Raw genomic sequence first — 11,733 nt, forward strand, 5'->3', positions numbered from 1 at the left:
CCCCCCTGAAGGGAACCCTGAGGGGATGAAGGGGTGACCCTGCAGCTGACTGAGGCTGCTCTGGGCTCAGGTCCAGCCAGGCTCTGGGACAGGAAGGAAAGGAGGGAACAGGCAGGGGAAGGCTCCACCCTGGGGCCAGGACACCCAGGGAAGGGCAGGCAGCAAAGCACCCAAGAGCAGCAGTTTCACCAACAATAAGCCACAACTTTTATTAACCGATAGAAATAGTACAAATTTTAAATTTAGTTGTATTTTATTCTTCTCTGAAACACCAAAAAAGGCTCCTCCCTCCGGCGGCTACATCGTCAGCTCCTGTGGGGAGAAGAGGAATCAGGAGGCAGCCCAGAGCTGGCAGCTCCCCCCAGGGACCCCCCCAAAGCTGCTGCCCCCCAGCACTCACCATTATCGCGTTTACAATGTCGTTACTGTTGTTCTTGAGGGCTCGCACAGCCTTTGCCCGTGACACGTTCGCCTGCGACATCACCAGCTCGATGTCTTTCACCTCCACGCCAGTTTCATCAACCTGAAGGAGAAACAGAGGCCCAGGATTGGTGCCAGGGCCAGGATTGGTGCCAGTTCCAGGCCTGGCATGGAGTGGGATTGTCTGGATTGGAAGGCAGGAGATCAGCCCTGCAGTGTGAACACCCCCAGGGCAGAACCCTGCACTCTCCCTTTGCAATGACAGCAGAAACATGGATGAAGGAGAGGAATCCACAAATCAACCCAAACCACAGCCCCACAGAGAGGCTGGGGAAGGCATTACCTCCTCTTCCTCACTCTCCTCCTGCACGGTGGGGGTCTGTGTGTTTTCCTGGATGTTGGAAACAGGTTCTCCTTGCACTTTGAACTTTTCGGCGGCCGCCAGCTGAGCCTGCTGGGACAGGTCTTCGATCTGCAGGAGGGGAAGGAAAGGAGCTGTGAGGCCAGTCCTGGGCAGTGCCAACACATTCCCTGGCAGGAGCCACACAGTGCCCAGGTGACAGGAAGGAATCCTGGCACAGAGTCCTGCTGGCTCCTGGGTGGGCTCACCTTGGCCTCGCCGAAGACGATGTAGGTGTCTGACGCCGGGCTCTTGTACACGTCTGGCTTTGTGATGACAAAGAGGATGTTCTTGGATTTCCGGATGGTGACTCTGGTGACTCCTGTCACCTGGCGAAGGCCCAGCTTGGACATTGCCTAAAAAATATCAGGGAAAGGTCAGTAAAGGACAAAGAGCTCAGATGTGCCTACTCCTCTCCCTGGAGTCCCAGAGCATGGATACACATGGAAATGCAGCACTCCCAGGCTGTCAGCTAGAGGGAACACTCCAATCTCAGGACAGTGACATCCCCAGCATGGCTCTGAGCCCTGGGGCTGCTCAGCAGGGACAGGTGCATCCTCACCTTCCGAGCTTTCTTCTCGCTCCGGCTCTGTTTCGCTTTGCTGACGGGTTCCTCATCTATTTCAGCTGCTGCTGCAAGCTGCAGGGCAGGGAAACCAGAGGGATCAGTGACAATGCTGGGGTGACACCAAAGGGACTCTGAGCCACCATGGATGTGCCCTACCTGTGCCTGCTGTGTCGTGGCCTGTGTGGAGTCCTGCTCTTCGAGCTCTGGTACGGATTCATCGCTGTCGGACTCTGTGCCAGACCCTGCAGAGACACAAACCCCTCACTCTTCCCACCTCAGGTAGGTCCAGGGGACACAGCCTTTGCTGCTGGCTCCCAGTTAAGGGTGGATGGAGCATTCCCTGCACTCTGGATGCCACCAGGAGCTCTCACAGCACCTCAAATGCCACCAGCAGGGTGGCACGAGTGGGTCCTCAGCCTCTCCCCATGGTGGGAGCCCCACAGGTACCCAGAGATACCCTGAGGCAGCTCCAGCCTGAGGTACTGGCTCAAGGAGGAGATGGGCAGCACTCTCAGGGTGCTGAGGTGGCAGCAGTGACAGGGCCTCTCTTGACTCCCCTCAAACCCAGAGCTGACACACAGCACTGATGAGCCCTCAGGGCTGCTAAACATCTGTGGCTTCACTACAGGGATGATGTGACAACCCCAAACCCCCTCAGGGAACAGCCCCTCTGCATGCCCAGAGGGCCACCAGCTGCAGTGCCAACACCACTTGTGACCCACAGCACTGACCACACCAGTTCCCAAAGCAGAGCCAGGTGTCCCCAACCTCAGAGGCTGGAGGTCACCTGGAGGTGACAGTGATGCTCCCATGCAGCCATTACCTGGATCCAATCCTGCTTCCTGCTCTGGGAAGTGCCTCTGTGCCCACAGCACACAAACCCTCTGCAGGTGTGCCAGGGTGTGCCCAGGCTTCCCAACACTTCAGGCAGAGCGTGGGGACAGCCCAGTTTGGCACCAGCACCAGCACTGCCCACAGCCCCCCTTCCACCTGGACAAAGGGACACCACGTGGACACCACACACAGAGCAGTGACAGGCACGTGGGTGGCAGCTCCTCGATGTGCAGCTCAGCTCAGCTCAGCGTGTCCATGCCACAAACCACACCGTGCTCCGTGCCCGAGGCCAGGACACTCGTTAGTGACCGAGCCGAGCTGGGCTGGGTGACATCTATCGCGACACTCCCCAGGGCGGGGTTAGTATCCCGCGGGCATCCAGTGACACTCCATGCACACGGCAAACCGCGCCCAAAAAACAAATACCCTTGTCATTCTTGAGGACGGGCTGCTGCTGCGGCGCCGGGGGGGGCGGGACCCCCGGGACCCCCGCGGGCGGGGACAGCTCCAGCAGCACGGGCGGCTCGGGGGGGAGCAGAGGCGGCAGCTCCTCATCGTCAGCGCCGAGCGGGACCTTCGGGGGCGGGCGAGTGGCCGGCTTGGCCACCTTGTTATTAGTGGCCACCTTGTTATTAGTGGCCACTTTGTTACTGGTATCCACTTTGTTACTGGTGGCCACCTTGTTATTGGTAAGGGGCTGCTGCTTCTTGCCAGGGGGAGTGCTTGGAGCAGAGCTGCTGTCTGATTTTGGAGGGGTTGGGGGTTTTGGAGGGGCACCAGAGTTTGGAGCAGGAGATGCAGGAGCTGGAGTGGCTTTCATGGGGCTCTTTGGAGGTGCCTTGACCTCAGCAGGGCTTTTTGAGGGTCCTTTGGCAGCAGAAGGGGTGGCTGGAGGGGGAGTGCCTTTGACAGGGCTTTTTGGGGGTGCCTTGACCTCAGCAGGGGTAGCTGGAGCTGGGGTGGCTTTTACAGGGCTCTTCTGGGGTGTCTTGGCTTCAGCAGGACTTTTGGAGGGTCCTTTGGCTGCTGGAGGGGTGGCTGGAGCTGGGGTGGCTTTGACAGGGCTCTTTGGGGGTGTTTTAACCTCACCAGGGGCTGGGGTGGCTTTGTCAGGACTCTTTGGGGATGCTTTGGCCTCAGCAGGAGCTGGGGTAGTTTTGGAAGGGCTCTTTGGAGGTGTTTTGGCCTCAGCAGGAGCTGGGGTGGCTTTGTCAGGGCTCTTTGGGGGTGTTTTAACCTCAGCAGGAGCTGGGGTAATTTTGGAAGGGCTCTTTGGGGGTGTTTTGGCTGCTGGAGGGGTGGCTGGAGCTGGGGTGGCTTTGTCAGGGCTCTTTGGGGGTGTTTTGTTCTCAGCAGGGGCAGCTGGAGCTGAAGGTGCTGGAGCCACAGGAGAAGATGGGGTAGTGACAGGGCTGCCCTTGGCAGACTTTTTGCCTCCTCCAGGGGCTGCTGGAGCTGGAGTGGCTTTGTCAGGGCTCTTTGGGGGTGTTTTAACCTCAGCAGGGGGTGGGGTGGCTTTGTCAGGGCTCTTTGGGGGTGTTTTGGGCTCAGTGGGGGTGGTTGGAGCTGGGGTGGCTTTGACAGGGCTCTTTGGGGGTGTTTTGGGCTCAGTGGGGGTGGTTGGAGCTGGGGTGGCTTTGACAGGGCTCTTTGGGGGTGTTTTGGCTGCAGGAGCTGGGGTGGCAGGGGATGGGGGAGCAGCAACAGGGCTCTTGGGAGCAGTTTTGGCTGCAGGTGGGGTAGCTGGAGCTGGGGTGGGGGGACTTGGAGGGGCAGCTGAGGCAGCAGCAGAGCCCTTGGGAGCATCTTTGGCTGAAGGAGGAGCAGCTGGAGAAGGTGGAACTGCCATGGGTGGTGTGACAGGGGCAGGGGGAGCAGTGACAGGGCTCCCAGGAGCTGTTTTAGCCACAGGAGGGGTGGCTGGAGGTGCCATGGGTGGTGTGACAGGGACAGAGGGAGCAGTGACAGGGCTCCCAGGAGCTGCTTTGGCTGCAGGAGCTGCCATGGGTGGTGTGACAGGGACAGAGGGGGCAGCTGGGGCAGTGACAGGGCTCCCAGGAGATGTTTTAGCCACAGCAGGGTTGGCTGGAGGTGCCATGGGTGGTGTGACAGGGACAGAGGGGGCAGCTGGGGCAGTGACTGGGCTCCCAGGAGCTGCTTTGGCTGCTGGAGGGGTGGCTGGAGCTGCCATGGGTGGTGTGACAGGAGCAGCAGGAGATGTTTTAGCCACAAGAGGGGTGGCTGGAGCTGCCATGGGTGGTGTGACAGAGGCAGGAGATGTTTTAGCCACAGCAGGGGTGGCTGGAGCTGCCATGGGTGGTGTGACAGGAGGGCAGCTGGCAGAGGGGACAGCAGGCACAGGAGCTGCTGCTGCTGGAAACACAGGGCTCACTGGAGGCCCTGGGACAGAGATGGCAGTTCCCAGTGTGGGGGTGGACAGGGCAGGAGCCACTGGAGCTGCCTGAGGGGCTGAGCTTCCAGGAGGGGTCCTGGCCACTGGGGCAGGGCCCACAGGACAGGCCTTGGCAACTGGGAGCAGTGGTGAGACTGGGGCACCAGGGGCTGGGCCCTGTGGGGCAGCAGCAGGATGCCCAGGGGACATCCCAGATGGCAGCAGAGGGATGGGGGGTGACAAGGGAGCTTTGGGGGCAGCCAGGAACACAGGGGGAGAGATGGCACCAACCAGGGCTGCAGCTGGAGCTGGGGCTTGGGCAGAGGCTGGAACAGAAGCCAGTGGGGTGGGAGCAGGAACTCCAGGAGATACTGGGACTGTGGGAAGGGGGGGTGACCCTGGACTCTGGGGACACACAGGCAGCAAAGTGGGAGACACTGGTGGGGGAGATGCCAGAAGGGGACGGGATGGGGGAGGGAGGAGAGGGGCTGGGGCTGCTCCAGGGACAGGGAGAGGGGCTGGGGCTGCTCCAGGGACAGGGAGAGGGGCTGGGGCTGCTCCAGGGACAGGGAGAGGGGCTGGGGCTGCTCCAGGGACAGGGAGAGGGGCTGGGGCTGCTCCAGGGACAGGGAGAGGGGCTGGGGCTGCTCCAGGGACAGGGAGAGGGGCTGGGGCTGATCCAGGGACAGGGAGAGGGGCTGGGGCTGCTCCAGGGACAGGGAGAGGGGCCAGAGGTGCAGCCCCCCCAGAGGCAGCAGTGGGAGCAGTTTTCATGGGAGAGGTGAGAGCAGCTGGGAGAGAACTGGGGCTCACTGGGGAGACAAGAGGGGCCACTGTCACTGCAGCAGAAGCAGCAGCCAGGCCAGGTGACACTGGTGCTGGGAATCCTGGAGACACTGGGCTAACTGGGGCAGGCCCTGGAGATCCTGGGGCTGCAAAACCCTGCAGAGCTGGAGGAGGGGCAGTGGTGACTGGGCCCAGCAGAGGTGGGGCAGGGGGCTGGGGGGGCATGGAGAACACAGGGATGGCTGCAGCAGGGACCACAGGGGGGGACAGGGGGCCTGGGGGGCCTGGCAGAGCCAGGGCAGGGCTGGGAGGCTGAGCTGGGACAGCCTGGGCTGATGGAGATGGAGTCAGAGGTGGGGAATGAGCAGCATGAAGAACAGCTAAAGGAGAGAAACAGAGTGAGCCATGAGAGGAGGGAGGAGACAGGAAGGGGGCAGGCAGCCAGCCCTGCCTCTCCTCTGGCCTCTGTGCCTGGCTGCTGGCCCAGCAGGCACAGGGCAGGATGTTCATCCCCTCCTAGAACACACTTTCCCCAGAGCCCTGGATGGCAGGAGGCCACTCAGGCCACCAGGAATCCCCAGTGGGCCAGGGATGCAGGGAGCCAGCTCTGCCCTACCAAAGGGGCTGTCACAACCTCTGTGGACCCCCCAGTCTGGCATGAGCTGCTCATTAGCCTGGGGTCACCCCCTGAGCTGTTGGGAGCATGGGGGAACAAAGACCCTCCCAAAAAAAGAGGAAGAAAAAGTCAAATATAACCCACAAATAAAACCCAGTGGAATAACTCCTGGAGGGAGCCCCTCCCTCCAGCCATGGGTGAGATGGGGGTGGTGGGGCCAGGCCCCCCAGTGCCCCCCCTGCCCTGGGAGCTGTTAAGGTTAATGGAACTGCAACCCCCAGAACTGCACACGCTGGTTAATGTGGCACACGAGGGGTTACAGGAGGGTCCCCAGTACCTGGAGCAGGGCTGGGAGCAGGAACAGGGGCAGCTGCAGCTGAACAGGGAGAACAACAGTTTATTAAGGGAAATCCTGCTGACCAGGAGCAGCCTCCAGCTCCCCAGGCAGGTCCAAGAGAGCCTGGAGAGAGCTTGGCCATTCCCAATGGCAGCTGCTGATCCAAGGGCACTGCTCAGACAACAGGCCATGACAGGGCTGAGCTTCCAGCTCCTGAGGCAGGGCTGAGAGCTGGAGACAGCCTTGATATCCCAAAAAAAATCCCAATGCCAATCAATAATCAAGGAGCAATATTTAGGGAAGAGGAACTCCTGAGTCAGAGCCTGGAGAGAGCCTTGACATTCCCAAAAAATTCCTAATGCAAACCAGCAATCAAGGGGCAATATATAGGGAAAAGGAACTCCTGAGCCAGAGCTGAGAGCCTGAAGAGAACCCTGACATTCCCCAAAAAATTCCCAATGCAAACCAGCAATTAAGGGGCAATATTTAGGGAAGAGGAACTCCTGAGCCAGAGCCTTGAGAGAGCCCTGACATTCCCAAAAAATTCCCAATGCAAACCAGCAATCAAGAAGCAGTATTTAGGGAAGAGGCCATGAGAGGGTTCAGCTTCTGAGCCAGAGAGAGAGTCTTGATATCCCCAAAAAATTCCCAATACCAACCAGCAATAAAGAGGCAATATTTAGGGAAGAGGAACTCCTGAGCCAGAGCCTTGAGAGAGCCCTGACATTCCCCAAAAAATTCCCAATACCAACCAGCAATTAAGGGGCAGTATTTAGGAAAGAAGCCATGAGAGGGTTCAGCTCCTGAGGCAGAGTGTCCTGACACTCCCAGTGCCATTCCCAGCACCCACTGCAGATCCAGGGCACAGCCCGGTGCTGCAGGTTGGGACAGCAGAACCAGCCCAGCCACGGTGCCACCCTTGGGCACAGCCCCACCCCTGTCCCTGTCCCACCCCCAGCAGGGTCACACCTGGTCCTGCAGCCACCCAGGTGCAGGGAAGGCAGGGAATGATATCCCTGTCCTGAAAGCTGCTGCTAATGCCCTGTTTTACCTGTGGGGAGGATGGGGAGGCCAGGGGGTGTCACTTCCTGCTCCAGGGAATGTCCTGGTGCCTCCAAAAGGAGCAACAGGTGCTGTGCAGAGTCACCCCCTCTGAACAACCCTTTACCTCTGCCTGCTCTCCCTGTTCCTTCATTTCAGCACATTCCTGACAGACACAACCATTCCTGCTTGTCACCTCTCCCCCACACCTCCACCTTCCCTTGGTTTCTTCTCCAACATCACCAAGCCAAAGGATTCCCAAAAACCAGAAGCTGCCCAGAGCTCCTCTGGATCAGTGTGCTCATCTCCAGGGTTTTTCCAAGGACCAGCCCAGGGAAAGGGCCCCAGAGAGGAATTCCAGCTATGCAGGGAGGGATAAGGAGCTCAGCAGCTCCCTGGAATCATTGCTGCAGCTGTCACAGCAACAGCCATCACTCAGCTCCCTCCTTGTGTCCCCTGTCACCAACCCTGTGGTGCCACAATGGGACAGGGCTCAGATCCAGTGAGAGACCCCCAAATCCAATGGGGCAGAACCCCAAAATTCAATAAAGACCCAAAATCCAACGGGGCAAAACACCAAAATTCAATAAAGACCCAAAATCCAACAGGGCAGAACCCAAAAATTCAATAAAGACCCAAATTCCAACAGGGCAAAACACCAAAATTTAATAAAGACCCAAAATCCAACAGGGCAGAACCCCAAAATTCAATAAAGACCCCCAAATCCAACAGGGCAGAACCCCAAAATTCAATAAAGACCCCCAAATCCAACAGGGCAGAACCCCAAAATTCAATAAAGACCCCCAAATCCAATAGGGCAGAAACCTAAAATCCAATTAAAGACCCCCAAATCCAGCGGGGCAAACCACCCAAAATTCAATTAAAAATCCCCAAATCCAACAGGGCAAAACACCAAAATTCAATTAAAGACCCTAAAATCCAACAGGTCAAAACACCAAAATTCAATAAAGACCCCCAAATCCAACAGGGCAGAACCCCAAAATTCAAGTAAAGACCCTCAAATCCAACGGGTCAAAACACCAAAATTCTATAAAGACCCAAAATCCAACGGGGCAGACATTAAAATCCAGTGGAGGAGACCTTCAAATATACCAGAGCAGATCCTCAAAATTCAATGAAAAATCCCAAATCCAACGGGACAGATCCCCAAAATTCAATGAAAAACCCCAAATCCAAAGGGACAGATCTCCAAAATTCAGTGAGAAGATCCCAAATCCAAAGGGACAGACCCCAAATCCATTATAACAGATTCCCAAAAATCAATAAAAAAACCCAAATCCAAAGGGACAGATCTCCAAAATTCAGTGAGAGGACCCCAAATCCAAAGGGACAAACCTCAAAATCAACATGACAGATCCACAAAATTCAATAAAAAACCCCAAATCCAACGGGGCAGAACCCCAAAATTCAGTGAGAGATCCCCAAATCCAACAGGGCAGAACCCCAAAATTCAGTGAAATACCCCCAAATCCAAAGGGACAGACCTCAAAATCAACATGACAGATCCACAAAATTCAATAAAAAACCCCAAATCCAACCGGGCAGAACCCCAAAATTCAATAAAAAACCCCAAATCCAACAGGGCAGAACCCCAAAATTCAGTGAGAGACCCCCAAATCCAAAGGGACAAACCTCAAAATCAACATGACAGATCCACAAAATTCAATAAAAAACCCCAAATCCAACGGGGCAGAACCCCAAAATTCAATAAAAAACCCCAAATCCAACCTGGCAGAACCCCAAAATTCAGTGAAATACCCCCAAATCCAAAGGGACAAACCTCAAAATCAACATGACAGATCCACAAAATTCAATGAAAAACCCCAAATCCAACTGGGCAGACTTCCAACATTTAGTGAGAGACCCCCAAATCCAACAGGGCAGAACCCCAAAATTCAATGAGAGACCCCCAAATCCAACAGGGCAGAACCCCAAAATTCAATGAGAGATCCCCAAATCCAAAGGGACAGACCCCAAATCCAACACAACAGATTCACAAAATTCAATAAAAAACCCCAAATCCAAAGGGACAGATCTCCAAAATTCAGTGGAAAAACCCCCAACTCTAAAGGGGGAGACCCCCCAATCCAAACCAGGATCTGGGGGCTCCGAGCCGCCCGATAACACCCGGACACGGAGCAATCCCAAAAAAATCCAATGGGAAACCGCTGAACCCAGCAGGAAAAAATAAAATAAAATAAAATAAACCACTCCGAGCCACGCCGGAGATTTTGGGACACGCGAGGTCCCCATTCCCACACTCCAAACACGCCGCGTCTTTTGGGTGGGAAATCACAAAATCCATTTGTTTGGACGCGAAGAAACGAAATGAAAACCACTAAAAAAATCCTCGCGGAGAGTTGGGATCGCACAATCCCCATACCGGGAGTACCGGGAGACTCCCGGGAAGCTGCAGATGCCGTAAATCCCCCTAAAATCCCCCCAAAATCCCCTCCCGGTCTCACCTGTCTCCGCCTGCGGCTGCGGCAGCTCCTGCTCAGTGGCCGGGACGGTTTCTGTGGCTTCGCCGGGCATTTCTATGGGAATGGAGAAAGCGACAGGTCCGGGCTCGCTGCGGCTCCATCAACTCCTTCTTCCCACCCCGCGCCTCCCAATACCGGGAAAATCTACCGAGAGAACTCGGCAGGGCACAGGCAGAGCCCGGTTCTGATCCCGGTTTCAGTCCCGGTGTCGGGTCGGGGATAGGCCGCCCCCCCCCCCCCCCCTTCACCATCCCCGCCACCTCTGCCCTGCCCGGCGCCGCCATGATCCCATCGATGGCCTCAAGCGGCTCCTCCCGGCCACCCGCTCGTCCCGCTACAGGCGAGCGGCGCGCTAAGCGGAGGATAGCGGCGGATGGCGGCGGATGGCGGCGCGGGACTCACTGTGCGGGGAGCGGGGCCCAAGATGGCGGCGGAAAGAGACCGAGAGGGCAGCGCGACTTCCGGGAGCACGCGACTTCCGGGGCAGGTTGGGGGGGGTGAGTCCGGTAACACGGTCCGGCTCGGGCCGCACGGCCGCGCTCCGGCGTTCCGGGCTCCGCTCGGGCCCCACGGCGGGAACGGGGAATCCCCCCGGGGTGGGGATCCCCGGGGTGGGGGAGGGGATCCCCGGTGGGGGAGGGGATCCCCAGGATGGGGAGGGATCCCCGGTGGGGGGAGGGGATCGCCGGTGGGGGGGGGGGAGGGGATCCCCGGTGGGGGGAGGGGATCCCCGGGGTGGGGGGAGGGTATCCCCGGGGTGGGGGAGGGTATCCCCGGTGGGGGGAGGGGATCCCCGGGGTGGGGGAGGGGATCCCCGGTGGGGGGAGGGGATCCCCGGGGTGGGGGAGGGGATCCCCGGTGGGGGGAGGGGATCCCCGGGGTGGGGGAGGGGAGGGGATCCCCGGGGGGGGGGGGGGGGGGATCCCCGGTGGGGGAGGGGAGGGGATCCCCGGGGTGGGGGAGGGGTGCTGGGGCATTGGGCGTTTTGAATCGTTATGAGAAACTGTAAAATTGGCAGAAGCATAAGAGGAAGCAGCAGTGAGATAATCACATCAAGAACTATGTAACAGCTTTAGAATTATAATAAAATCAGATTTTTTTCCTTCATCAAGAACTAGGTAACAGCTTTAGAATTATAATAAAATCAGATTTTTTTCCTTCATCAAGAACTATGTAACAGCTTCAGAACTAGAATAAAATCCGAATTTTGTCCCTACATAAAGAACTATGTAGCAGCTTTGGAATTATAATAAAATCAGATTTTTTTCCTTCATCAAGAACTATATAACAGCTTTAGAATTATAATAAAATCAGATTTTTTTCCTTCATCAAGAACTATGTAACAGCTTCAGAACTAGAATAAAATCCGATTTTTGTCCCTACATAAAGAACTATGTAGCAGCTTTGGAATTATAATAAAATCAGATTTTTTTCCTTCATCAAGAACTATGTAACAGCTTCAGAACTAGAATAAAATCGGGTTGTTGGGGATGGAAGGGACTATGAAGGGCAGGTCCTGGCAGGGTGAGGGGGTCAGGGCAGAATTAGAGGGTCAGGGCAAGGTCCTGGCAGGGTTAGGGGGTCTTGGAAGGGTTAGGGGGTCAGGGCAGGGTCCTGGCAGGGTTAGGGGGTCTTGGAAGGGTTAGGGGGTCAGGGCAAGGTCCTGGCAGGGGTAAGAACAGGGGTCCTGGCAGGGTTATGGGGTCAGGGGAAGGTTCAGGCAGATTTAGAGGGTCAGGGCAGGGTCCAGGTGAATTTAGGGTATTAGGGTAAGGTCCTGGCAGGTTTTGGGGGTCAAGGCAAGGTCCTGGCAGGTTTAGGGGGTCATGGCAGGA

General features: G+C 57.1%; 1 protein-coding gene and 1 long non-coding RNA gene across 5 annotated transcripts; one reads left to right on the plus strand and one right to left on the minus strand.

Moving 5' to 3' along the window:
* Positions 1 to 183: 183 nt before the first annotated feature.
* NACA (nascent polypeptide associated complex subunit alpha) lies at positions 184 to 10,413 on the minus strand. 2 transcript variants are annotated; one of them, XM_079329348.1, is made up of 13 exons: positions 10,301 to 10,413; positions 9,881 to 9,952; positions 6,354 to 6,392; positions 4,314 to 5,780; positions 4,197 to 4,232; positions 3,785 to 4,091; positions 2,649 to 3,415; positions 1,545 to 1,630; positions 1,383 to 1,460; positions 1,030 to 1,176; positions 764 to 892; positions 401 to 523; positions 184 to 312 (listed from the first exon to the last, which is right to left on the minus strand). In XM_079329348.1, the coding sequence occupies exons 2-13, from the start codon at positions 9,948 to 9,950 to the stop codon at positions 298 to 300; spliced, it is 3,264 nt and encodes a 1,087-aa protein (XP_079185474.1). In that variant the 5' UTR covers positions 9,951 to 9,952; positions 10,301 to 10,413; the 3' UTR covers positions 184 to 297. The 2 variants fall into 2 exon arrangements, with proteins under 2 accessions (XP_079185474.1, XP_079185475.1); XM_079329349.1 differs by lacking the exons at positions 2,649 to 3,415; positions 3,785 to 4,091; positions 4,197 to 4,232; positions 4,314 to 5,780; positions 6,354 to 6,392 and having other exon boundaries at positions 10,301 to 10,388.
* LOC306813750 lies at positions 3,414 to 4,635 on the plus strand. 3 transcript variants are annotated; one of them, XR_013777025.1, is made up of 4 exons: positions 3,414 to 3,728; positions 3,849 to 4,148; positions 4,314 to 4,432; positions 4,493 to 4,635. It is a non-coding gene; the product is annotated as an uncharacterized lncRNA (long non-coding RNA). The 3 variants fall into 3 exon arrangements; XR_013777026.1 differs by having other exon boundaries at positions 4,377 to 4,432; XR_013777027.1 differs by having other exon boundaries at positions 4,314 to 4,478; positions 4,509 to 4,567.
* Positions 10,414 to 11,733: the final 1,320 nt, after the last annotated feature.

This window comes from Erithacus rubecula (genome assembly GCF_903797595.1).
Source record: "Erithacus rubecula genome assembly, chromosome: 31".
In the NCBI taxonomy this organism is placed as follows: domain Eukaryota; kingdom Metazoa; phylum Chordata; class Aves; order Passeriformes; family Muscicapidae; genus Erithacus; species Erithacus rubecula.